The following is a 26,475-nucleotide window of genomic DNA, read 5'->3' as shown; positions in this document are numbered from 1 at the left end:
ATTTATTTATGCACTTAACAATTGACAACATGCAATCTAGTCGGAAAACTTAAGATGGAAAATAAAGTGGAGAAAAAATAGTTTTGCATGATAACAATGAAAGTAATTAATGAGACTTTACTGAGCCATATATAAGTTGAAGTATAAATAATTAATTTATATTGGATATTTACTTGGTTCTAGAAATCGGGGAGTTTGGTTTTTTTTAATTTGAGTTGTTTTTTTTTTTGATTGTGTGCATGAAAGGTACAAAATGAAAGGGTTTACTATAGGTACACAAGACAACGTTGTATTGGCAGGTTTTATATACATATATATAGTACGAAAAAAAGGAACAAAACACAAGTTAAGAAATCAAAAGGACAATGATTTGTTTTGTTTTTATCTGTTGTGTGTAGCGTGTGTATTGTTGAGGGGGCGGAGTAGGCGTATTAAGGACGCGTTCCGCCTATTATTTCTTTTTTTATTCTATTTTTTATTAAGCCTCTAAAGCCTTACTTACCAAAACTGAAATTAGCGTAAATGGATTTCGTCGAGCTGTTGCCAGGTAAATCTGGTGTATTAATTTCGAGTGGATCAAGGTGAGCAATATTATGTCCTCGAATCTAACGTGTGTCAGTATACATTTTGATTGTGTGTGTTTTACAGGGTATTATTTAAATATTTTGTGTATGTCGAAGTTGTTGTTTAATTTGCACATTACACACATAGTTCAAGAGAGAGAAAGAATTTTGAATTTGTTTTAACGTTTGTTTTGTTTTTTTTTTATAGACGAATAGACGAATTGCGTTCGATTGCAGTTTTTATATATCGTATATATATATATAGCATTTTTGTATTTTTTTGGGCGGGTTAGAAAGCAGTTAAAAATAAATGAAATGAAAAAAAATATAAGAAAAATTAATAAATTGTATATAGCATAAACGAAAAACAAAAAGAAAGAAAACATAAACAAATAAATAGTAGACAGAAAACAAAGAAGCAGATTTAAAGCGTAGCAGGAAATGATTCTTTGTTCTTAGTTACATTTGGGCAGTAAAGACTCGATTATATAACGTTTAAAAGCGCAGTGAGCAACGAAATTCTATGGAGTGCACTAGGACAACAGATAGATATATAGATAAAGATAACTGCAAGAATAAAAGCCAAAACACCGACGTAGTTACATACACTTACACTTATGTAGAACGTATTTCGACTATATATAGAGAGAGAGACAACTGACTTAATTTAAGATCTATTATAAAGATTGGTACGAGTTCACTATGCCCTGCCTACGTGCCTTTCATCAACTCCGAATTTCATGTAATATTTAAGTATATTAACGAATGGGTTAAGTAGACTTCAAAGCGTGTTGTGTGTAAATGATATTGGATGGGTGCAACTGAGGGGCGTGGAGTGGGTGTCTATGTTAGAGATTGTTTTTTTATAGATTTTTGCAAAAAAGAATTTACCAAACAAAAACCCAGAGTGCTGCCTGAGCACATCCTCATTAGCGCGACGTGCAAGACCATCCTTGCAAACGGTTTTTTCGCGTGTTAAAATTCCAAGCGGATCCAGATCAGATGCCAAATGACCACGTGACTATATATATATAGTATATAGTATATACATATGCATATATTCATATGCATACATACATTTATAATTTGATTATACACAGATATGTAGAGTTTAAAATGGTTATTATGTTGTTCTGTACTCAACTAACTACCCATCAATATAAGAAAAATATATGTTTAAGGAAAATCAAATGTGGTGCATAAGAAGGAAATAAAGCCAAGTGAATACCATATCAGAGATCTGAGCAACCTGTAGTAACTGTGCTAAATCAATGACAAAGAACATAAAAGTTTAACTCCTAACATCAACTAATTATGAACGTAGATAAGTTATAACAAAGATGGAACTACGTTTGATGCCCAACGTTTCATGTGCTGCAACTTTCCAAACAAACTAATTACACATATAAAAGAAGAAAACTACTGGGAATGTAAACAATAATCGCATAATGGAGGGGTATTTAGGGCGTAGGGAAGGGTTGGGGGAGTAACACAAAAAGTTCTCAAGCTACTTGTATGCGGGTGTGCGAGTGTATGTGATTCTGCTTTTGATGAAACACAGAAAACTGGTCCAGAATGTGTGGTCGGGCAGCTCTAATAAAAACCATAAGCATAAACATTAAATAGAAACCTAAATGTAAATCATAAGAGAACAACAAAATGTACATGAAACAAAAGGAAACGAAAAGCGCCAACAAATAGATACGCTTTGCTCTGCAATCTCAACTGTTCAACTCTATTATAGGGGACAGCGACAGTACTATGGACCCAGCGCAATCATACCTGGTAGCTCCTAATGATGGCCTGCACGGCCAAATGGTCATCGATGGTCTTGGAGTCGGGCGCAGCGCTGACAGCACCACCAAAATTAAAAGCCGTCAACGGCAACGTGTTTGCCTGTACGGGCGCCAAATTGGGCGGGCTCACGTACGAGTTACTGCGAAAGTAAGCATCCCAGGACTGAAACAGGAAACAAATGCAAATGTTGTAATTAAAGTATATATAGAAATGTATACAGGTAGTCATAAAGGTGTTCAATGACTCGAGCGTTACAAAAAAAACATGTTTCTCTTTAAATTCACTTTTTATGAGCTGTTTTTCGAATGAATTTACGCTTCAGTAAATTTAAAAATGCAATGTTTTAATTATTTCACATTACAGCTTCAAGCAAACGAGTTTTTTTCTGCATATAATGTATAAAAGTACAAATTAGAAGTATTGCTAATTGGCTCAGCTTGCTCTTGCTTTGCACTTAGTTTATAAAATCTTAAGGGCTCTACAACTCATTATTAAGTACAACTGCCTGAAATTTTATTTAGTGAAACAAGGAAACATGCCTAATTTACGTCCCAAGGCAGTTTCTAAGTTGAACTTGCCACTTACAGTATGCACTGAGCTGGGATCACGCAGCCAGGCGTTGTACATCTCCTCCACGTAGGACGCGGTGCTGCCATTGGCAAAAGGTTCCGCTGCCGCTGAATTATAGGTGCGCACAGCAGATGCTGCGCTGGCCCTGATCAGCTGTTAAATAATCAAATGATTAGATTTATATTCGAATATTAATTTATTCGCTTACCTTCTGACTGCTGTTGCTGTTTAACAGCCATGTGGCAAAGTTTTTATGCGCCATGGGCGATAACGCCAGACTAAAGGCCGTGTGTGCTCTATGCATTTTGTGGCTTTACAAAATATAACTGCGAGAGGAAATAGAAATAATAATAGAGTATATTAATAGACTGTTACACGCAATAGGCCTAAGAGCATGACACTGGCTTTATTGATAAGGCAATTACAGCAACAGCTTTCAATTAGGCTCCACTGAAAGCTTGTTTGTTGACAAATATCTATTGTAAGAATTGTTGCTGTTGCTATTGTTGTTGTTGTGTTTGCCCAAGTGCTTTGCAGTCAATGCAGCCGACACTAGACGTATTTTGTAAGCCTGATAAGATAGTGCACAAGTGACAAATATGTATATAATGCCAACATGTATGTTTGACTTTGACGTCATTTGACGCCAAAAAACGCAAAACGCAAAACTTGTTGCCAACTAATGGCGGTTACGAAAGAGAAAACAAGTTAACGAAGTCTATGATTAATGCAGATACATACATATGTGCATGTAAATGTATGAGATAAGTCTAGACTGTTGACCAGACCAGGGTTATAGCTATAGCTCTCTTTCCCTATCTCTCTCTCTCTCTCTCGTTCTCTCGGGCAGACACGTGACCCACTGTTGGCTGCTGATGACGTTTCAATAGGAAGACGTGGGTTGCTCGACGTTCGCTATGTTTGCTTTCGCCGTTTTGAAAGATAGCCAAAAAAAGTCATTTGCACTGTGGTGAAATGTTGTACATTTGTATAAGAGATATAAACATATACATAGGTGTATAAATTTATTTTTCTTTTTGGCTTGTTTCGTTTTCTTCTGTTTTTCAGATTTGTGTGCTGCGCAATTGTCAGCCTGACTTTGATAATTTAGTGAAACAACAATCGTATATCATTTGCTTTATGTGTCTGGCCTGGTTAAAACGAAATCGGATAAGATTAACAATATCAACCAGCCCCCAGACGTTATCTAAAGCCAAGTAGGAGAAAATGCGTCAAACAAAAACGTTTTCTGCACTCGCATTTGCAAATGTCTAAATTAATTAATGAAATTCTTTTTCGAGACCTGATAAGCAGGGCCAGGCGCGCGCGATTGTCGTGGCAAGGCACGACAGTCAGGTCACATGCGCTTATCAGCGACGCGTGGTTTGCTTGGACTCTAAGCTCGAGTTCGGTGTCTGGGCAAGAAGCATGATTTAGATCATTGATCAGTCCCTCGAATTTGACAGCTATTACCACAGACACACACACACGCGTTATGTGGGTTAAATTCAGTGCAGTACATATGTATGTGTAAACCGGTTTAGTGTGACGGTCACCAAACGCTCACATAAGCGCTCAAGAGGTATTTGAAAGTGCAGCAACGCAAACGGAATCAATTGTAATTAGTTTGCCAGTGAGTAGCTACATCTCTTTCTATCCTTAGCTTTTGCTATGTGTGTTTTTGCATAAGTTTGAATGCCGTTATTTATCTGTTTGCTTATTTTGCTTTATTTTTCACACACAAACTGTTTTTTTTTTTCGTTTTCGTTTTCTTTGCAATTCCTTTTTCTGTCCCACAAACAACGTCGACGTCGACGCTGACGCTTCGGTTACGAAAACCGATTACATAAGTGCAAAAACTCGCGTGAGAGACAGCTATATAGAATACTGTCATATTTTATAATGATAGCGTAACAATATATATATATGTATATATATTTACTGCTAATTAAGATTTTTTATATATAGAAATATATATTTTTTATGCTTTAATGGCACTTTAATGCTACATTTCCGATTGGCAATTGCCCTACCACTTTTATTTTACAATTAATAGGGGTACTGAGCTCCTAAATATGCGTAACTGACAAAAACTTTGCTATTGGTATGAAAAACGAACGAAATGTATAGATATTTACTCGTCACGTCGTATCTGAGAGATACGCTGCCAAACGGTATGTTCGTGTTGAGTGCTACGCGTCGACTGAACGTTACGGCGCAGAACAGCCGAAAGATTACCCAGACCCCGAACCGTATGCAGCGATGAGAGTAGAAAACAACACTCAAAAATTTTTGTAGAAAACGAATTTTGTTGTTTCGTTTACGTTGGAACGAAGTGTTAGAAAAACAAAATCAGCGATAAAAAGGCACATGACAGCGCAAAAACCGACTTAGCTAGATATAGATAAAACATATATTTATTCAGATATATACATATATAATGTATGTGTGTGGGTGGGTGTGTAAAAGGGGCCAAGCGCACACTGATAACAATCACTTATCGTATTTCTATGCGCTTATCGTCAAACTAACAGATCTATATATATATACATGTTTATATGTCTGTGTGTTTAGGTTCAATTTCAACAAAAGATTTTGTTTACAGTCATTTCAAAGTCCGCTCTGAATTCGATAATGTTCGTCATCCTTTGAAATGAGCCGCCTAAGCAAAGAGTGTGAAAGAAAGAGAGGAGGTGAGACACAGCGCAAGAAACTCATGATATTTATGCAGGTATATTACTCAACACTGATTAAGCTATAGAGGAATACAGATGTGCGCTTAACTTGCTAATCTATACAAATTTCAAGTTCAAACACGCGCATTTTGCCAGCTGTTTTTGTTGAAAATAGGCAAACTAATTTCATTTAGCCATGACACAAACCAGATGGTCCGACCAATTGCAGCTGCAAGTGGAGAATAGACGAGCCCCCAAACTTATATTTGGAGACTACAATCGCACATGCAAGAACAACTTCAGTTGAAAGTGGACGACTCCGTCACACACACGTACACATGCTAGCATTTGTAGTTTGGAAGACCGCGTGCGTTCATTGAGTAACAGCAAATAGAGCTGAGTCTGTGACTTGGCCGTGACTGATCACGCTACCTGTTGCTAATATTTACAGTGACAGCCAATAGTCAATCCATTTCAGTGTTGCGCATCTCCAAGTTCTGAACACAAAATAACGGAACGACAAAGAACAAGAACAACAACAGCGTAGCAGCAAGAAGTACTACTAGTAATGCTTAAAGCATGGTGATTCACGGGCACAAAAAGCACACGCGGCAGTCAGCGACTTGACTAACGCAAAATTGCGTCATCATTGCAATATTCACAGACGACATTTAATAAAACATGTGACGTAGAAAGTCCGGCAGTAGAAGCAATTGAGAAATTTCACTTTTTCTATATTTAAGAAAGCGCACGCGCACTAAACAAACGCCCACTTGCATTATATAAGCCCTTTATATTGAGGGCCAAGGAAAACAATTAAAGTTGCAACATTGCACTTGTAATTAAGTTTTTTTCAATTCCAATTCACCGTTTTAAGTCTTGCTGCAAATTTGTAGCTAATAATGCTGTTTTAGTCGCACTGTTATTCCACGAATCTGACCTCAATTGGAAGATGGCCTAATTTGGATTTCAATTGATAAGTATTGGCGCTATCTACTTTAAAGGGAATAGTAACAGAACTTCATCGAAGTTTTGTTTTTTGTGTTACAATAAATATTTGCACTTTTTTATAAAATGTAATCATTACTTTTTCGTACAATCCAGCTCCGAACAAATCACGTTCCAACTCGCGGCCCTATGTGACCGAATTCAGAAAATGGCATTATACCAAATGCAAAAATATCGATTTAATACTAGAAAAACGGCCACCTTATTTAAGATTCAATCACTTGGCGCGACGCTTTTAAATTCTACACATAACTTATATTATTTAGAATATATTGCGCGGAATCGATTGAAAAATATATAATATTGAATTTTTAAAAATTTGTATGCTATTTTCTAGATATTGCAAAGTAAAAGACTGAATATGAAAACGCTTTTCAGTAGCGCTCTCTGAACTCATCTTTATAATAACAATGCTTCCAAAAATTTATAATAGATGACGCCGAACATAGCTTCCAAAAACTTATAATAGATGGCGCATGCATATAGAGGTCTACTTTTAGTCAGCATTTTGATTAAATAGAATACGGTGATGTTTTATTAATAATGTTATATTAATATATAATATACGTATCTATATATTAACACAAGTTAATGCAGCTGCCAGCAATTTACAACAGATGGCACTAGCAGACGTAAGACTTTAAAATTGTCTTAGACGTAAGACTATAAATTGTCGTCGATCTGCTGTAAGTGTTACACATCCTTTTTTGAAGAAACAATAAATAATTATGTTTTATTAATGCGTGCTGAACTTATGTTATAAATGAAGTAACAATATATGCGCATTTTATTGTATGGCACATTAAAGCACGGCAGATGTCGGAGTTGCATTCTCTCTTTATAGCTTGCAATAATATGCAATAGATGACGCTAACGAAAATTAGATAATCTTTAAGTTAACCTAAGAAACCCTATTAAACGAACCATCATTTAATTATGCTAATTTTTCAAATGTCTACTTAATATCTGCTATATTGATCCAGGCAATATCCTGTAATCTGATCCGATATGCAGTCAAAGACATCAAATGCCAAATCGCAGCTTTCGCCTTTCTGTGGCAGGTCGCGTCGACTCACTTGATATTTATTGGTCATGGCCCGCAGACAGAGATTAACGGACCGCAATGTGGCCATAAAAAAGCCGTGCTCGTGCACACCTTCCGAGTAAAAGCCAACCAGGCCGTCCAGCGTTGGCCAGCCGTTCTTGTCAATGGCGTTGTTCCGCGCATAGACGCAGTGCAGCAGACACTGAGAGAAAATTGCAAAAAAACAATCAAAAATTTATTCGTAAGCCGCATTCAATTTGCTGATGCATAAAAAGCAGCTAATGTGTATTAAATGCAAACATAAAATCCAATTTTCAGTCATCAAATTTAGCGTGCGGTGTGAGAACAAAAACTTGCAACGACTTCAACTGAAACGGCAACTGCAACGTCAACGGCGACGACAACGACGAGAGGCAAAGGCTGCAACTGCGCTTTTCTTTCAATTGTCTAGCTACAGTAGTAGCCCTGACTTTTATACACTGTTCATAAGCTGAAGGAAAGTATATTGGTTCTTGGGAATTATGGATTTGAAATCAACTTTAGCCTCACTTAGCTACACTCTAGAATAATGTTCCCACTAGAATTTGATCTTAGCCCCTTTCCAATGACCAACTCACTTCTCATAAGCCCTCTCTAAGCAGTGCATTAAACAGTTGCTTATACCCGTTTGCCAAATTCTTACATGCTTTTAATTGCACACGGCAAATCAATGGCAAGCAGCGTTGGTTGCACTTCGTCTGTTCTGCCATTGAACTTAATTGCCGTAATGCAAAAATCTTTTGGAGGCAATGAAAAGTGTAAGCCGAAGTACTTACGCCCGCTATGCGTTTATCTTCGAGTGGCACCAGCGTGGGATGATAGATGCCCGCACTCGCCACATCCAGACGCTTGAGGCTGCGCACGAGCCGAGCCATGCGACGTCGGGGCTCTGGCTCATCGTAGACGATGTATTCGTAGCGGCTGCCATTGGGTGCCATTGGTGGCGCCTCTTGTGCGTTGTGTTGTAACTGTATTTCGCTGTGGACGGGCGGCCAGTCAATCGATTCAATGAACTCCACGCTGTCATTGTCAGTATTCAATGGGGGCTGCACCTGTGACACCTGCTCCTTGAGTATCTCATAGGCCTCTATCGAAGTGCGTTTCATATCAATCAAAGACATCTCCACTCATCAGCTCCAACACCTACCTGTGACAAGCTTGTTCTTGACCTCCTCTTGGCAATCTCTGATCACCGATTCCACTCGCCTGGCCGTGCGTGGAGGATTCAAGCAGCGCGCCTTCTTCGCCTCATAGCGTATCACGAATTCCAAAGACGTAATGGATGCTATAACGCTTAACATATGCAAAAGTTGTGCAATTTTCATGGTGCTTTGATTGATGCGCTCTAATCGAACTGAACGCCTCGGCTACTCACTGTCTATTGACTAGCAGGCAACATTTTCAAACGAAAACGAAAGCATTTTCACTTTCCAAAGAAATGACAGGATTGCCGGCTGATGGCCTTCCTCTCAATAGCTGTTGCTGGCAGTGAAAACGCGTATGAATTTCCAGTTTTGCTCTATGGGTATGTGGTTCAATGGCAATAACTGCAACAACAAGTGCAACTGCAACTGCAACTGCAGCTGGTTGCACATTTCCCATGCGTGCAATTGCCTCCAAATGTTTCATTCAGTCAGTCAACAACTTGTCCTTAACGTTGCACAGCGGCGTCGTCGTCGCTTGTTTCATTTCCATTGTCTCAACAATCAACTGTTCATATTAAATTTCAATTCCACATGGTTGCGGCCATTGCTGCTCCATTTGACTGCACAAATGGTCGATAGATGGAGCCAAAACTCTTCCGCATTGTAAAAATTAGCATATTCAACTAGAGTAAACGGAATTTGTACTAAACTCTAATCAAGATATGAGTTCATACGCGGCAGTCATAAAGCACACACACACAGACACATTTGGACAGCTTGTGGGTCAGTAAATCATGAGCAGCGAAGCAAGATGGCAAGCTTGTGTCTTAAGTCATTCGTTCTAACTGCGCCCTCCGCCCAAAGTTCTAATCAAAATGTTTGACATATTTTGCTGCTGCTCTTTGTAAGACAGAGAACAATGGCCAATAACTAGTTTTAGCATCGGCACTCGCTAATTGGACTCATTAAAAAGGTTGGAAAACCATTTTTTTTGGACACATCCTAGGCGGAAATTGTGACTACAGCCGCACAGTGGAGCTCTTTGTATTTGCCAAATATTATACGATTTATTTCCCTAAAATTTACGAGAAGCTCAATTTGAACTCTCGCACAGACTGACTAACAAATTTTAGTTGTTTCGAGCATTGGCTCCACTGTGCGAGTATTTGAACTATAGCGCAGCTAGACTCTTCCTGCCCTGGCCAAGGCGTAATTGCCTTTAATTGCAACAAGACGAAAACAAAATTGCAGCTAAGACACTGACCTAGACTCCGTAGCGCTGCAAAATTTATAATGGCCAAAGATGATGGAGGCTGCACGAGTGGGCGTGGCACACTGCAAATTGCCCACTGCCCACCGCCAGCAGGTTCAATGCACAGGAAATGCTTGTGGCATAGATCACGTGCAACAGAAGAAATTGTCAACGAACAGGAAGACAAGGCACGACACAACAACAGCAGTAGAACTAATTGACAGACAGCTGAGCACGACTATTTATTTTCTTTTTTGCCAGTCTTCTCCTGTTCTGCAATTTACTGAACAAGGCGCACTCGAAACATTGTTGGCCAAGCTAGAAGCATGCGGCTTGCAGCTTGCAGCTTGCAGCTAGCAGAACAATCCACTTGCGTGTCCATCATTAGAACAAATTCTCTCACCTGCAATGTCTCTCCTCACTTGCTCTTCGCTCTCCTCTCCCACCTCTGGCTGTTTGTCTTGTAACGCAATTTGCACACAAATGTTGTTTCATCTTCGTGGCTTGCCACTTTTGTGGGTGGGTGGTCAGGTGAGACAAGTGGCAGCTGCTGGTGCTGCTGCTGCTGCTGCTACGGCTACGGCTACTGCTGCTGTTGCTGCTGCCGAGTTGAGCTTAGCTGAATCGCTGGCCACCGTTGGCTGCCTCGCCTGAGAATCGTATTTAAATACAAAGATCTAACGCTCTGGCGCATTCAGTCGCCAACCGTCGCGTTGTTCTTGTCGCTGCCTTTCGTGCTTCCATTATACAGCCTTACCTCAGTTATACCTGTACCAGTGTCGCTGCATCTCTGTGTCTGTGTGTGTGCGTGAGTGTGCAGGATGCGCGTCTAATTGGCCTTTCAATTTGTTTAGCCCAGCTGCAAGCGATTTGAATTGTAAAATTTATGGAAATGTTGCGTCTGCTCTGGCTTTTATGCGCTGCATTTGGCCATCTCAGTGATCCTGTCTTAGCCGAAATCGAATATAATACCATCAATGCCGATGGATCGTTTCAATTTCGGTATAGCAAAAAAGTTATTAATCGTGAACCGAATGTTAAGATAATTGTTAAGAAAGTATTATCAGAAAGAGTACAAATATTAGGATAGTATATGAAAATTTCTAATAACTCTACCAAGTGATAAATTGAAGACATTTGATTGACGTTGAGACAAAATTTATGATTGAACATATATGTTAACTGTGCTACATAAGTTGTATGAACATCAGCTTACAGCTGCATTAAAAAATCAGTTTTTGACCTAAGGAAATAGTTTAATTGACATTTAACTTAAAATTTAAATGAAGTATTTTAAAAAATTCATAAGAATATATTAATAATAGAAATATTAAATTTTTATATAAGCTTAAGAAAATATTAAGTTTATATGTTAATAAGACTTTCTAGAAGTGTTGACAATGCCTAGAGTGACAAATGAAAAGACGAAAATAAGAAGTTAGGGAAGCTTCAGCTTTGATTGATTATTTTATTCGCACACAAATGAAGAGCCAATATTAGTTTTCAACTGTCAGTTTTTCCATTCAACTACCTGTCTCTCAATATATACATATCTAACCAGAATCCAATTACTATATACTATATTAATAATTCAGTTCCTATGCACATTTAGCTAAGGCATTAATCATGTAGCTATTGCTTTTCATCAAAAATCATTTAATTTATAATTTTTTACACCTTAGCTCAGGTAAAGTTCGTATCACGCTCTGGCTCCTTTTGCTAGCTTTAACACCTCTTTTAATGCCATTTTGCAATGGCAACAATACGTCTAAGCTGACTAACTGTTTACTGTGTATTATTCTACCTCTCTCTCTCTCTCTATCTGTCTCTCTTTCGGTCTTACCACGCATGGGCAACACACGCAATTACTGTTTTGGATAGACATGCAAATGATGACATTGGCGGCTACTATCACAGCGCCTCCGGCACTCCAGACAACATCGTGCGAGGTCGTTATGGTTCACGTAGTCCAGCGAGCGGGCAGATCGAAGAGACCGTCTATACAGCCGGACCACGTGGGTGAGTAAGCCGAACACACAAAGCAGAAGAAGATGAAGAAGTAGGAGGTGGCTAGCAGTTGGCTAAATTAAAGTGTGGTAGCCAAGTTAAGTTATCTGTTCGGTCTCATATATCAGCAATACGACAGGTGCGAGCGTCCGTAGCGCCACTGAAGCGTGCCAAGGCGCCAAGGGGGCTTCACACTCAAAGTCGGTTCTAAAAACATTTGAGATGGCCATAGATGGTGGCTAGGGGAAGTACAAACAGTAAAAACATTCAACTGTTGCTGTTTCGGTTGCCTAAACGTTTGTTGTTGCCTTTGTTCGATACAATTTTCAACTGTTTTGTGGCAATCTCCGGTAGTTGGGAAAACAAACATACAAAAAAGAAGAGGAAGCTAACCACAAGTAGCCGACTGCCTAATACACGCTCATGGTTCATATACAGTCGGGTATATAGTTTAGTACTCGTGTATATGTGGAGGAGGTTACCAGGATGCTCGTCACACGTAGACTTATATACAGACATACAAAGCTTGCCCAAAAACCAATATACTCTCTGCTCGCTTGCTGAACGAGTATGAGAAAAAAAACTGTTAACAAATTGTAAGTCAAACATGGAAATCGGAAAATTCATTAAGATGCACAGCAGAAAGATAAAAAGTAGAATGGAAATTGGTAGAGAATACTCGACTGACTAGGCATGTGGTAATAGCAGACGTCATCAATTTGATTGCCGCGATTATCAGATAGCATTCAGAATTGTTACTGCTTATGGGAGCAGGCGAGCGATTTTGGCAGTCAGCCTGGTCGTTACCCAATCTGGCATCTTGATTCCCAGTGCAATTAGCTAATCATAGCTCAGCAGCTAATTGAACGTCAAACTTTTCACAGCTTTCGCGTGAATGGACCGAAAATACATCGTAAAATGGACTTGGCACAGTATCCGGTGCTTCCACGTGGCAGTCCCGATGATCCCCTAGCCGATCCCTACGACGATCCCTCCTACAGCTTTAGCTATCGCACGCCGGATCAATCGCGCAGCGAGGAGAATGATGCCAACAATAGAATAAGAGGTGGGTAGACAGATGTGCCTCCATTGGCTGAAGAAGAGCTGCTCATCAACAGCTTCATCTGTTCATCCAGGTCTCTACTCCTATCTGGATGATGTGGGCGAGCGGCACAGCGTGCGTTATGCTGCTGGCGCTGGAACGGGCTTTGAGATTTCCAATGCTGTGCCCGATAATCCCGTTAGTGTCAGCTACTCCAGTCCGTTGTACAAGGCGCATCCCAAGACCCGCGGTAAGATGTCCGTGCAACGTGGTCCTGGGGGCACCTACAAGCTGATTGCAGCTGGCCCGGATCATCGACGGGCCGAGAGTCGCGCCCCGGACGGACTGGTGCGAGGCACCTACTCCTTCCTTGACGACAAGGGTGTGCAGCGCACAGTGGAGTATATTGCTGGGGCGGGCATTGGCTATAGAGTGGTGAACAATAGAGTGGGACCTGGTACCCACATAAATCCATCCGTGGCGGACTTTCGGTTGAGCGATACGGACTTCCGATTGGCAAATGATTTTGGTCGGGGAGCGGGCGGGAAATTGGGCATAGGCAGCGCTAGTGGCAGCAGTGCTGGTGGCAGTGGCACTGGTGTCAGCAGTGTTGGAGGTTCAGGATCAAGTGGAACTAGCGGGCCAAGTGGGGGCGGTGCAGGCAGAGGACGAGCAGGCGGCAGTGGAACTGATACAGATTACCTAAAGAATGGGGAAAAAATTGATGTGAGAGTAACTGGAAATGCTTTAGATAAAGCTGGCAATGAGATTGAACTGAGCAGCGGCTCCAGCGGGTCCGCAACTGCAGATGGAGCTAAGGCTGATCGAAGAGGATATGCAGCAGGCAGCTCGCAAAGAGGCAGCACCAGATATGATGGAGGTGGCGGAAGTGGAGGGGGAGGCGGAGGTGGAAGTAGATATGATGGAGGAGGTGGTAGAGGTGGAGGTGGAAGTGGTGTTGGTGGTGGTGGTGGAGGTGGTGGATACAGAGAGAGTAGCTCATCGGGCAGCAGAAATCGAGGCTCTGCTACCACCAGCACGAGTCGTCTCAATGCAAGTGGATCAAGAAATCGCAATAGGTTTAGTGGAGGTGGCGGTGGTGGAGGCGTAGGCGGGGGTATAGGTGGCTCAGCGTCCGGTGAGGGCATTGGCGCGGGTACAGGCAGTGCAGCTAGTGGACCGGATGACAATTACAACCTGAATGATGACGATGTGGGTGGCTCCCTGCCCCCGCTGGTGACCACCAATCATCGCATACTGGAAATCGATCGGGATCGAGAGTGGGTGCAGCGACATCGCGACTCGACAATCATTAGGAATGTGGGCAAATGGTATGTGGGCCTGCCACCCGGTCAAAGTGTCCGAGCCCATGTGCAGAACATAGACATTTTACCGCTCGGCGGGCGCATCACATTGTCACCGTCGGAGGCACTGCGCCAGGACGAGATGGCCGAGCTGGCCGCCTCCAGGGAGCACTAGATGGCAATAACTAGACGTAGTTTGATAGCTAATAGTTGATAGTTAAGTAAGTGCTCGCAACTAGTATAAGTAACTGAAACGATGTCAACTGTGGTTGCGCGTGGTTTCAGCTGTAACTGTAACACTATTTATGCTAAATACATAATACATTTGTGCGCGTATATACGCAGTGGTTGCAGATTGTGGTTGCTGTGCAGCGCAGTTAGTGCGGCTATATATAAGCCAGCCAGCCGTTGTCTTCACTTTCAGTCTTTAGAATGAGCCGCCGATTGTTGCATCTGTTGCATCTGTTGCATTTGCTCTGCCTGTGCTGCTGGCCGTGCCTGGTGCAAGGCGCACAGGTTTACATGGAGTTGAATGGCCAGAGCTACGCTTACAACACGGACGATGCTGTGCAAACAAATGATCTGTCACCTAACTACGAGATACCACACTACCACCAGCAGCAGCATCAGAAACTACATCAATCCCAGCACTGGCCATATGCCAGCGCTCAGTCTTTATCCCGGAATGCCAAGTGGGGCTGGCTACAGCCTGCAGCAGCACCGCCGTCAGCGCCTCCACCAGCACCTCGGCAGCCACAGAATATTGATTTTAGCACTCAACACATGTCGCACAGCCAACACACGGATGACTCTGGCATTGTGCTGGGCAAATATTCATACTACGATGATGCGGGCTATCACGAGTTGAGCTACAAGGCGGGCCCTGGCATTGGATTCGTGGTCATGGGCGGCAATTTGGCCAAGCCAACGGAACAAACAGCCAACAACTTGCGTAGCTATTGATATATGTGTATATAGATAGTCCCTAGACAAATAAAATCAAATGCAGTTTGACAATTTCCTGAACTTGACTTAACGCCAGCCATAAAGGCCTCTCTGCTGAAGCGAACCTAGCGCCGTTACGTGCATTGGCAACTTAACTAAAGTAATATACTTGACTTTAGTTTGTTTTCAAATAACATTTTATGCTCACTGAAGGTAATTCTTTATGCTTAGTATGGGACTCGATTGTAAACAAAAAGTTTGACGGACATTAAAATGGGATTTGTATTTTGAGAGAGCAAAAAAGAGAGAGAGAGAGAGGCAGAGAGAGGGAGGGAGAAACAGAGAAAGAGAGTGGAAGAGGGACACAGGGACAAAGAGAGATAGAGAGAGATTAAGATAGAGAGAAGAGAGATAGAAATAAGAAGGAAAGATAAAGTGAGTGAGAGAGAGACAAAGAGAGAGAGAGAAAGAGGATAAAAGAGAAAGAATTATTGTTAATAGGATATTCTAGATTTTCACAAAATAAAATGAAAATCAATTCAGGTAAGTTTCTTCTTTTTGCCAAGACTTGTTTCCTTTATAAACTATAAGATCTGTGCATCATATGCTTCACAATGTCCACTTCTGTGCCTCACAGTTAGCTGAACAATTTAACTGTATATATGCCGACAATTGCTGCATAAATCTAATTTATACAAATGCGAATAAATGTGGCGCGTGCTTTGTGGCCATAAACCGAACGATTTATGTATTTTATAATGCCTAATTGATTTGCGGAACAGTTAGTAGTTGTTGCTGTTGGACACCCAAAATATAAACGGTTAAACAATTACCGAATTTGTCAACCAAATAAAGTTGAGTTTTGTTCGGTGTTTTATTTATTTTTTTTGGGTATTTCTGATGTGGAGGGAGCGCGCGCGTTGAAAATTTGAAATGGGCTGCGTGCTCGACTTGCCAAATAATTTGAATTGAACGTCAAGCCTTGGCGACAGCCGCGTGGCCTAAATAAGAAAACAGTGCAAAGTACTTAAAAAAAAAGAAAAGAAAAACGAAAATAAAAACAAAATTTAACTAAAAACAAGTACGAATGCTAAGAGATACCCTAAGTGAGGTGTCGAGCCCTTTAAGAATGTTTCTCTTAGTGTTTGAGGAAGTTGTTGAAAGTGTAATAGTAGACCTTAGGAGAAAATCTGTGGACGGTGTCCACTATGGACAGGCAGATGGACAAAGCTAGCTAGACTCGACTGTTAATCCTCGGCATAGTTTATTGTTTCAGGCACGTCTCCTTCTGCCCGTTACATACAGCTTACTCCAAACAATATACCCACTTTACCCATTTTTAATGAGTTTAGGATATAAAAAAATAGTAAAAATAAAAAGCAACAACACGTTAAAACTTTGGCTAATAAATAATAAGTTTATGGTTTTTGTTTTTTGTTTTTAGCAAAATTATTCAAATGATTGAGGCAACCTTTTTTTGGGCTTTTCATGGCTAAGTTTCACTGTGACCATAAAATGTTTTGTTTTGACTATTAAATTGAAGTTAAGAAGTTTTCGTGAAGAAGAAGAGCGTCTGGACAACTTTCTATTAGACTGGATTTTATTTTTCAGTACAGCGAAATAAAAAACAACTTTGACACGAATTGAAAGCATTTTAGAGTCAAGTTCTCAGCTGTAGAAGAGAATAGAGACTGTTTTGCCTTGGCCTGGGAACTGAGCTGAGCCTACGCTGTGGCTGCATAATTGTGTTGGCATAATTGCATTCTGTAATGCCCTGCATTAACTATTTTATTATAGAGCGCGGAAGACAATGCCAGAGCACTAGAGAGATAGAGAGAGAGAGCGAGAGGGCGAGAGAGAGAGATCCAGTTATGTGGCTTAAACAACGGTTTCTACACTGGAGTCTGTGCGATTCTTGATTCCTTGCTTGATGCACCCAGCGAAGGTCGCATTTAACTGTCCAGCCAAAGCCAGCCCCAGTTCCGCTTCTCCGGCTTGTTGTATGTGTTTATATATATATATATATATATAAATAGGTTTCAAGGCTATTGCATATAGTTGAACTCTTTGGCGCATGCCAGTCCCATCTGTATTATTATTGTTGTTGCTGCTGCTGCTTCGGCTGCATCGATTTGTCGACTTTCAATTAATGCCATTCAAAGTGTGTGTTTTGGGTTTCTCGATCGTTCATTGTGTATGCGTCGCTGCATTCCTAGCTGAAACCATAAATCTTCACTCATTCGTATTGATGGTTCAATATGTCACAGCTGAAATAACTGTAAATGACTGCAATATAACAACATAGTTCCTAGGAGTTGGGTTAAAAATAGTCTTAAAGACGTGCCATTGAAAGGACTCTAAGAGACAGACGCCCGTGGGTAGTTAATTCAGTGTAATAAAGCTCGCAAGCTAAGCTGCTTAAGATGCATGCCTGATGAAACTCTGGAATTATATATGTATATAGGTATGTATAATGCTGGCATTTCTATGGTGGTAACTTAATAAGAATGTGAATGGATTAAGGGCGCAATCTGATATTCAGAAACAGCACAGAACAGTGCAGCCCCAAACTTTCTAAGCATGTTCCACATTCAATGCGTATTCAATTTGAATAAGAGTTCTAGCATATTGACAATTCGCAGAATAGTTCATTCATTGAACCATAATTGAGTTCGTGTCCTAAGTCTTTTGTTTTCTTTTCATTTTTTGCTCTTAGGCTTATTTCATGTTTCAATCAGCATTCGTCAAGCCAATTGTCACTGCTAAGCTTCTATGTGTTGTCTACCCACACGCGTTCGTGTCTTAAGTCTTTCGTTTTGTTCTGCCCAGTTGAGTTGTAAGTACGCTGATGATGATGCTGTTGCTGCTGCTCACTCAATCAAGCCAATTAATTAATCAATGTCAAAGCGAGTGAACAGTAGCACTTGGTGCTATGCTGTCAGCGGTTCACACACATAAAAACTGTGCAAAAAAACGTGCTTTAGTTATGCTCATCTAACAGAAAACATGATCTTAATCATGATCCCAAGCGGTGAATGTCAATGGTTTGGGTGGCTTTGACACACAGGCAAAGAGCACCAGATGCCCGCCCATTGATAAGACACCGCCAAGGCACTTGCGTACGTGCCCCCTTTATAAGCGAGTTTCTCTTAAGCATTCGCTCTTTCACTCACTGGCTCACTCTCTCTCCCTCTGTCTCTCCCTCGCTCTCTCTTTCGGCTGGCCATGGTCAGGTTAAACATTTCTTTGCTGCTCGCTTTGCATGGCTAATGGAAATGTTATAAAACTGCCAAGCTGTGCCCAGGCACGACTCAGTTCATCTTCAGTCGTTGCCTGCTTGAGTTCTAAAAGGTGCGTCAAGTGTAGTTTTTTCAGGCTCAAGAACGAATTCTTGAAGCCAAGTGCGTGTGCTCCTTGTAGCAGCAAGAAAACGTCTACAAAAACTAAATAAATAAAGAACAATTAAACAAAGTTGTTAAGTAACAGGATTGCCATTTAACAGAAGTGTGTGCCCTTGTGTGTGTGTTTGTTGTGCTTGTCTTAAGCTCGATTCTACGCTTGATAACGCAGCGTCTTTTGTCTCTGTTCGCAGTTCAAGGATATAACTCAAGGCTAGCCTGCACTGGAGTTGACAACGAGCAAGAAACAAACAAACTAAAAAACAAAAATTACAACAATTTTTTTAGCGCAAAAATGCGTCTCATTGTGGTAAGTAATTAAAGTCCAAACCCAGAAAAAAATAAGTCAAGTTGCTAAATGTGTACTTAGAATGAAAAAACTAGTTTAGTTTTGTGCTTTTGCTGCTGGCTTCTGTGCTGTATGTGACCGCAATTAATCATTTATTAGCGGCGTTGAAGTCATTAACTGGCGCAAGTTCGTGCCTTAAGTCTTTCGTATTTTTCTCTTTTTTGTATTTTCGTATTTAATTTGCGTTTACACTCAGCTCTCAACTTTCACTGGCTGATTCTTTTTGCCAAGATTCTTTTGCTACCAAGTTGAGTTAGCTGTGAAATCAGTCTGAGTTTCATTTGGCCCATATGCAAATATCTGGCTCAGCAGCTCATCAAAAAATCAATTTGCTAATTGAAAAAAGAAGAGAAATAAAGGGCAAAACTGAAAAAGCTTCTTAGAAGACTTGTGTTAAACTGAATTTATAGAATATGATATATGGAAATCTTTGAATCCCAAATGAATTTTAAAATATTATTAAATTAATATATGCTCTGACATAAATTAGATATAAGAAATATTTGAGAATAACGCTTAAATATATATATATATATATATATATATATATATTCATAATAAATAAAGATTTATATTGGAAATCTTAAGATCAAAACTTAAGAATATTTAAATTAAATCTCTTATTCTTTTTTATATGTATTTATTTATATTTTTCAATCAAAGCTGCGCTATGTTATATAAACCCTTACTTTGAAAGTTAGTAAAATAAAAATTTTAAATAATTATAAAAAATTAACTGAAAAATATTTCAAGTAAATATATTTTTATAGATAAATATTTACAAAAAAAATTTTTAAGTGAACTAATATATTGTTAAATATTAAAAAATATAATAAAATATTTCATTATATAGAGTTTATGACATATGAAACTTTATATAGCAAACATTTAAATGAAAAGTGAAAATTAATCAGCACGTCTTTATGGCAGACACTTCTTATAGCTTACGTATTACGCACTGCATTATTCATATTCTATTGAATACAAAAAGAAGAAGAAAACACGCCCTAAAAAAGTTGAAATGCGTCAGCGTCCGCCTCGCATATCATATAAAGAAAAAAGCAACAACAAAAGACATTTTAATAAGCCTTATGAAAAGCCCAAAATAAAATATATTAATTACATCTGCATACCTCACTCACTTATGCATATATATATATATATATATTTATATATGAAGAAAAATCAATATGCTATAAACGTAGGCTAGGCATGTGCGTAGGAGGCCATGACAAATGACAGTGAAATAAAGTTCTCGGGCATTAATTGCCGAGAGCTGGAAGAACTATGAAAGAGATACTTTGTAGCGCCCAACTCTCTACTATATGGAGACCCATAAAACGGAGCTATAAAGTATGTGTTATCGCTCGCCATTGATTGCACAACATAAATCAATGGGGCTTCAAGGGACGGACCCTCAATGGCATTAATTAATCTTCATTTAAATGACTTATTTCCCATGCTGTTCCCAACAGCAGCAGCTATTGCTCCTAATTAAGTTGGAAACTTGAGAACTACTCAAAGTGATTTGCATTTCGAAATATTTTCTTTCTGTGTATGGGCAGCATTAACCCAGTTTTGTAACACGCCCAGAACAAACGACTGCGCCAAATAATATGTATAATAAATAAACCAGAACCAAAAGAAAGCGGGCACAAATACATCTTGATGCCAAGTCGCGGCTAAATGCAAGCACAGCTTGCAAATACAGAACACCAAATACAAAATACAACATACAAAAAGTCTGAAAAGTCTTCCCAGCTGGTCCAGAGCTCGTTTTTTTTGGTAACAAAAACATCAATAATGTTAAACGCTTAGGCGGAATATCTTTAGCTGGGTCAATGACACACGCCAAGCTCAGTGACATTGCGGCTTTTGATAGATGAAGTTGCCATGGCGGTTGACAAGCTAACGGTCCACCTGGCTGGGTGCTGTTGCGTCAATATTGATTTTGCCAAAGAAGCGAGCACGCAAATATTTGGCGAGCATGGCTCATGGTTCTACTGATTCGAGGTTCTTGAGAAGCGAAAACCTGTGAAAATAGTCTGACCATATGGGCTTGGCTCTCACTTTTCAGCTGAAGCTTAGCGAAAGATGCTGGAGAAATAAAATCAAATGAAATGAAGTGCTTGACCGCATTCTTAGACCTTGACAGCTGGCACGCGGCATAATCATAGGTATTTAGTATATAGCTATATAGAATCGTAGAGATTTGAAGTTCATAAGTAGTTTGATTGATTAATAGGTCAGCTGCAGCATATGCATCTGCTATATCTTATTCTTTGCTTTAAGTAGACTACGGACCGCCCTCGTCGACTTTTCAATAATATCTTAGCTTATCTCTTTCTTGCAGTTATCAACACTTTTGCTTGCCTCCTGGGCTGCTGGACAAGCCACGGATGCCGTCGAGTAAGTAGCTCGAATTCTTTCAGATATTTGAATTAACCTTTGTCTTGCCCCGCCTTGCCTTGTGACTGTGTCATCCTAATGCTCCTAGTAGTAGCTGCCTTTGTATTGTGACTAAAAAAGCATTATTAAATTGTGCGACTAAGCCACTCATTATCCGTAGATAACACCTGCTAATCGCATTAGTTTACTAATCATGCCAATACGATGAGACCAAAAACAAACCTAACTTTCGTTTGCAGAATACAAAGGCAAAGACTGATCAAATTTCCCGAGGAGTTTGATCCGAATGTGGCGCCGCCCACGTCCGACAAAGCGGACGAGGCCAAGCGCATTCTCGACCAGATTGCCAAGGTGAACGAGGCCTTTGGCTACGTGAAGAAGAAGCCCGATCAGCCAAAGCTGCCGCCCATACTCGACTCCAGTCAGTATCTCTTCCCCAAGCCCGCCCAGCAGCCCTTCCACTCGCAGCAGCATCATTTCTCTGGCAGCAATGGGCAAACGTTGCTGGAGCCCTCCATTCGAGCTGTCAAGCTAACAAGGCATGTCGTGGATGCATCCAGAGAGCAACAACAACAGCCTCTCTACTTCCGACCTAATCAGGTGCAGCTGCCACAGCCAAGCTCAGCGCAGGAGGCACAGCAGCTGCCCGCCCACTTCGTCATACCTGTGCATCTGTACAAACTGAACAAGGAGCAGTATTTGCGAGAGAATGCACCGCAGGAGTATCGTGTCAAGGGCTACAAGATAATTGGCGATGTGGACAGCTTCTATGGCAAAGCGAAGGGCCTGCTGCACGATAAGAACCAGAAGCAGAGCAAGACAACGCCCAAATACCATTTGTTCTTTCTGCCCCGCGAGTTGGCCTTGAATGATGACGGCACGCCCAAACGCGGTAAGCCAACAGCGACAAGCACCACCACAACCACCAAAGTGCCTAGTTCCAGCAAGGAATCTCGATTCGATTCGCGTGAGAAGCTTATGCATAAGCCACAGTCACTCCCACAGCCACAGATACAGTCCCAGCTACAGCCACAGTCTGCTCCTTCTCGTATGCCCGCCGTCGTCACACCAGATACGAATGGCAATCGCAAGCGGATTAGCGGATTAGTTGGCAGCACAACCAAGCCATTGCGTGGCAGCAGCAAGGATGCAGATCAGACTCAGCAGCTGCAGGCCAGTTCATCTAGTCTCAAAGTGAGCTCTGCCCCAGGCCACAGTAATATTGCTCAGCAAACCACGTTGCCGCCAACAGGCGGACTGCTGCCCAATCGCAATCGCTTGAATGTGTTCCGTGTGCCCAGCGTCAATCTGGCCGAGATGCAGAACCAGACCTCGACAGCCATCAAAAACGCCTTTCAGAATATTTTCAAAATGCCCTTCCGCACGCCTATTGCGCTGACAGGAACAACAGCCACACAGCCAGTTGTGGTGCAGAGTGGAGCTCAACAAAATACCGCCTTGTTGCAGGATAGTCAGGATGATTACAAGTGGGATGATGAGCGGGAAGGCGGTGGTGATGGTGACGGGGATATAGATACCTTGGAGCAAATGGAGAATACGGCTGCGGAACAGGACACCAGTGCGGGAGCAGAGAAGCATCTGTTTGCACACAAAACGCATCACCTAATGAACACAATAGGCACTGTGGCCACCGCGCATCAGGGCACCCAGAAGCAGGCTCTGCGAGAGGGCGGCATCATCATTCAACGCTTGAAGGTGCGCAAGGGCGGAATTGCGATTGCAGGGCCGGGAGGCGTGGCTACAGCGGGTAGTGGCGGTACAGCAATTGTGGGCCCTGGCGGTTATGCCCTGACCCACCCGCGCAGCTTAACCATTGCTGGTCCTGGGGCTAAGGTTATTTCTATACCTGCTGATGTGGACCTGAAGGATGCTCTCCAACGCACAGATGTGGATGCACAGAGCTTTCCACGTGAGGGCAAGGTGGTGGCTACAGGGCCCACCGTCTACTATGCACCACCAACGGGCATGACGGACGATGACGAGGAAGAGATGCAGGAATTTGAAGCATAAATTGTAGTTGCCTGACTAATTAGTTAGGATCTGTTGTCGGCCCTGGTCTTCGAATTAGTTCGATTACAGTTATCGATTCCCAGGGCTGCCAGAAAGTTAGGAATTGTGGCTGCCCTTTAGCTATGTTCGATTTTAAACCTAATGACTGTTAGTATTTTTGTATAGCGCCTAAGTATTGGTAATAAATGTTTGTATTTGTAATTTGTGCATTGCTTTCATCTGTAATCATATGTAAATAGTTGCCACGCCCACTAACACCACACAGCCTTTGCATGCACTACATCTTCTAGACTAAACCCAATTTGAGCTGTATATATGTATATATAACGAGACTAATGGCTATCCTCAACTCTCTTACTCTTCCTATGAAAACTCCTTTCCTCAATTCGAATATCCTAACCAACATCTAATCAAGTGCGAACACGTACTGGCAGACCACAAGCTTTGAGACGTGGCCGCTGCGCAGTCGACTGCAGGTGAATTATTTGGCGCCCACTGCGATTCAGTCCATTGCACAGAAGTTAGATGCAGCTCCAGCTATAGACAATGTCCTGACACCCTATGGCGCCTTGCAAGCAGCTGCACAACCGCAGCCAGAGAAACTCACAGCAGCCAAAGTAGCTGAAACTACAAATCCAACACATTTCGGAGCTCTAACTCCCTATGGCGCTTTGCAATCTACCACACATGGCAATCTGTTGCTGTTGAATTCACCATACTATGCTGCCTACAGTCTGCCATTCGCTTTTGTGGCGCCATCTGTGGGTATAGCCGCAGCTACACCCAATACAACCACCAGCATAGCAAAGCCTGCAACCACAGACGATATTGAAGTTGACAAAGCTGAAGAAGAAGCAGAAGATGACGCCATTGGAACATTACAAAAGCTGCAAGCAAAGTCACAAACCTCAGCTGGTGATCTAAAAAGTGATGTTCGTCTACGCGCTGCCGTTAGCCGCATCAATTCCGACTATGTGATCGAAGAGATTGTCTCCGTTCCGGGAAAGCATATATTGTCCAGCAGTTCTCGCTCCACCAAGCAGCAAACGAAGAAGGCAACAGCAGCCAAGCTACGCAAAGGCAGCGGAAAACTGCGCGCACCACCCGTCAAAGTCGAAGCCACTGGACGCACCAGCACCAGCTCAAAGAACTTTCCCCAGATACCCTTTGGCAATTACTTCCTGCCCTACCATGCCGAACAGGCACAGGCCATACAGGGACGCAAACAGGCGGCGCTCATACTAGAGCCCCACTCCAAGGCTGTGGTTGGCAATGGAGGCACCGCCATCTCCACGCCCATCTCCAGAGCGTTGCTCAAAAAGGGCGTGCCCACCAATGTATACTTTAATCCAGAATCGGTGGCCATTGCAGGCGTGGGTGGTAAAGCGCATGCAGCGGCCGATCTGGAGCTGGATTTGTTTAACTGAAGCGGAGTCTGATCCACTGGAGACATATCTGTCTCCAGCTAAGTAGCTTAATGTAGAGCTATATGTTCCTATCTTAAGTGCTGTTCCATCTCTCTATCCTTCTTTAGTTGTAAATAAAGTTGTAGTAAACTATTTGGCTTTGTACCTTTAGAGTAGTCGTCGCTTGCTAATCATCCGTAGATTTGCTTACCTTCTCCACGCTTTACCTTACCCTCGCACACCCACAATTGTACAGGCAAATGCCGCACTCCATGTCCATAGCACTTTAACGAACTCTATAAAATTTAGACACAGATCGGCTGGCTCCAGATTCGGTCCACTGATCTACGAGGAGCAACTGCCCTACTATGGTGGTTTGAGTGGTCAGGTGCTGCTGCTGCATCCGCAGCAAGATGGCAGTATTCGCAGTAGCATTCTGCAGCGTCAGCAGCCGCAGCTCCAGTTGCGTGGCATTCCAAAGGATGCGGACGACACCATCAGCATCTCGGCAGCCAGCATCTCGGCTGTGGCCAATGACGACAGCCCCATCTCGGCCAGCGGCAGCAATTTCAATCGCATTCAAGCGGCAGCCGCTCGTCTGGTGGCCATACAGGAGCTGGCCAAGCGGAAGGGCGCCTTCAGCGAGGAGGACAACAAGATCTATGCCAATAGTTTGCTGGAGCTGGGACAGGCGGCTACAGCTTTGGCTCTGCTGCAGCAGAACGGACAGATCAAGGACTTCAGTGTGCTGCTGCAGCCGGAACTGTTTGGCATAACACCACAGAAGCAGCCCTCGAATCTGGGCCTGGAGGCCAACAATCCAGCGGATCAGAAGATCGACGATCACAAGCTGGAGGAGGTCACCGAGCAGCAGCTGACGCCCGAGGACATTTTGCCACCCACCAGCGATGATCCGTACGAGGATGTGAATGACAGTGTGGCAGTCATAGCGCCCAAGAAGGATGCAGCTGTGGCTGAAGCCAAGCCCGTCGGTAAGTCTGTCCGATCTTAGCTTAGCTTAGCTGCAGCTAATCTTCATGCTAATTACCCATTTAGGCCTCTCCATTGCCGGTGAGGGCGGCGTTGCCTCCTCGAAGCCCAACGCAGTTGCGCTCTCTGGACGCAATGGCCTGGCTGTGGCCTCACCCAAAGCCACGGCTATTGCTGGCGTTACACCCGAGGAGGCGGCCGCGTTTAGCATAACACTGCCATCACGCAATCAGCTCGTCATCAAGACGCCCAATTCCGCAAACGATGATTACGACTACAGTGATGCCCCACTGGCAGTGTCCAGTTTTCCACGCGTGCGCGAGACACCGCAGCGTGGCGACGCGCTCGTCGAGAAATGGCGTGTTGCCATTGCCAAGGAGTACGCAGCCAGATCAAGAGAGCAGCAGGCACAAAAGCTGATGATACGTGCAGCACCCAAGCGACGCCTGCATCACGAGTAGAGGAAGTGAAGTGCAGCCTCCCGAGCAGCCGTCGAGCAT

The 26,475-nt window shown here is 42.2% G+C and overlaps 5 protein-coding genes across 13 annotated transcripts in view; 3 read left to right on the top strand and 2 right to left on the bottom strand.

The window, feature by feature from the left end:
- Positions 1–6,777, bottom strand: part of LOC111603693 (2-oxoglutarate dehydrogenase, mitochondrial) — a 12,825-nt gene extending 6,048 nt beyond the window's left edge. For 2 of the 7 annotated variants that reach the window (XM_023321382.2, XM_023321388.2), the window contains exons 1-5: positions 5,069–5,163; positions 3,139–3,256; positions 2,946–3,083; positions 2,346–2,522; positions 1,455–1,584 (exon numbers count right to left, since the gene is read on the bottom strand). In XM_023321382.2, coding sequence (XP_023177150.1) covers positions 1,455–1,584; positions 2,346–2,522; positions 2,946–3,083; positions 3,139–3,234 — 541 coding nt within the window. In that variant the 5' untranslated portion in view covers positions 3,235–3,256; positions 5,069–5,163. Of the gene's footprint in view, positions 1–502; positions 606–1,454; positions 1,585–2,345; positions 2,523–2,945; positions 3,084–3,138; positions 3,257–3,671; positions 3,691–3,793; positions 3,872–5,068; positions 5,164–6,692 lie in introns of those variants that run through there. The other 5 variants (XM_023321387.2, XM_023321389.2, XM_023321383.2 and 2 more) reach the window with 4 other exon arrangements.
- Positions 4,089–26,475, top strand: LOC111603694. 3 transcript variants are annotated; one of them, XM_023321393.2, is made up of 6 exons: positions 5,389–5,623; positions 11,976–12,113; positions 18,985–19,100; positions 21,493–21,548; positions 25,295–25,977; positions 26,042–26,475. In XM_023321393.2, the coding sequence occupies exons 1-6, from the start codon at positions 5,584–5,586 to the stop codon at positions 26,434–26,436; spliced, it is 1,428 nt and encodes a 475-aa protein (XP_023177161.2). In that variant the 5' UTR covers positions 5,389–5,583; the 3' UTR covers positions 26,437–26,475. The 3 variants fall into 3 exon arrangements, with proteins under 3 accessions (XP_023177160.2, XP_023177161.2, XP_023177158.2); XM_023321392.2 differs by lacking the exons at positions 5,389–5,623; positions 25,295–25,977; positions 26,042–26,475 and adding exons at positions 4,089–4,563; positions 21,788–23,742; XM_023321390.2 differs by lacking the exons at positions 25,295–25,977; positions 26,042–26,475 and adding an exon at positions 21,788–23,742.
- LOC111603695 (general odorant-binding protein 70) lies at positions 7,573–9,022 on the bottom strand. Its single transcript, XM_023321394.2, has 3 exons — positions 8,845–9,022; positions 8,474–8,784; positions 7,573–7,860 (listed from the first exon to the last, which is right to left on the bottom strand). Exons 1-3 carry the CDS (start codon positions 9,020–9,022, stop codon positions 7,573–7,575), a joined length of 777 nt encoding a protein of 258 aa, XP_023177162.1.
- Positions 11,976–14,636, top strand: LOC115483352 (RNA-binding protein cabeza). The gene is made up of 4 exons (XM_030224922.1): positions 11,976–12,113; positions 12,986–13,167; positions 13,238–14,056; positions 14,165–14,636. Exons 2-4 carry the CDS (start codon positions 13,020–13,022, stop codon positions 14,620–14,622), a joined length of 1,425 nt encoding a protein of 474 aa, XP_030080782.1. The 5' UTR covers positions 11,976–12,113; positions 12,986–13,019; the 3' UTR covers positions 14,623–14,636.
- On the top strand, positions 14,875–15,433 carry LOC111603696. The gene has a single exon (XM_023321396.2). The coding sequence runs from the start codon at positions 14,880–14,882 to the stop codon at positions 15,408–15,410; it is 531 nt and encodes a 176-aa protein (XP_023177164.2). The 5' UTR covers positions 14,875–14,879; the 3' UTR covers positions 15,411–15,433.

The sequence above is a fragment of the Drosophila hydei genome, unplaced genomic scaffold, assembly GCF_003285905.1.
Source record: "Drosophila hydei strain 15085-1641.00,03,60 unplaced genomic scaffold, DhydRS2 tig00000001-arrow-pilon, whole genome shotgun sequence".
In the NCBI taxonomy this organism is placed as follows: domain Eukaryota; kingdom Metazoa; phylum Arthropoda; class Insecta; order Diptera; family Drosophilidae; genus Drosophila; species Drosophila hydei.
This window is presented reverse-complemented; position numbering and strand designations above follow the sequence as displayed.

What these genes read in the sequence shown, in the direction of transcription:
- LOC111603695 (XM_023321394.2), bottom strand. Translation starts at nt 9,022, where the DNA reads ATGAAAATTGCACAACTTTTGCATATGTTAAGCGTTATAGCATCCATT. An exon ending in CAAGAACAAGCTTGTCACAG is followed by an intron (nt 8,785 to 8,844) that starts GTAGGTGTTGGA and finishes GCACTTCGATAG; the next exon opens with AGGCCTATGAGATACTCAAG. An exon ending in AAGATAAACGCATAGCGGGC is followed by an intron (nt 7,861 to 8,473) that starts GTAAGTACTTCG and finishes ATTTTCTCTCAG; the next exon opens with TGTCTGCTGCACTGCGTCTA.
- LOC115483352 (XM_030224922.1), top strand. Translation starts at nt 13,020, where the DNA reads ATGGACTTGGCACAGTATCCGGTGCTTCCACGTGGCAGTCCCGATGAT. An exon ending in TGCCAACAATAGAATAAGAG is followed by an intron (nt 13,168 to 13,237) that starts GTGGGTAGACAG and finishes CTGTTCATCCAG; the next exon opens with GTCTCTACTCCTATCTGGAT. An exon ending in AGGGGGAGGCGGAGGTGGAA is followed by an intron (nt 14,057 to 14,164) that starts GTAGATATGATG and finishes GCAGAAATCGAG; the next exon opens with GCTCTGCTACCACCAGCACG.
- LOC111603696 (XM_023321396.2), top strand. Translation starts at nt 14,880, where the DNA reads ATGAGCCGCCGATTGTTGCATCTGTTGCATCTGTTGCATTTGCTCTGC.
- LOC111603694 (XM_023321390.2), top strand. Translation starts at nt 5,584, where the DNA reads ATGAGCCGCCTAAGCAAAGAGTGTGAAAGAAAGAGAGGAG. An exon ending in GTGTGAAAGAAAGAGAGGAG is followed by an intron (nt 5,624 to 11,975) that starts GTGAGACACAGC and finishes TGTTTTGGATAG; the next exon opens with ACATGCAAATGATGACATTG. An exon ending in CAAAAATGCGTCTCATTGTG is followed by an intron (nt 19,101 to 21,492) that starts GTAAGTAATTAA and finishes TCTTTCTTGCAG; the next exon opens with TTATCAACACTTTTGCTTGC.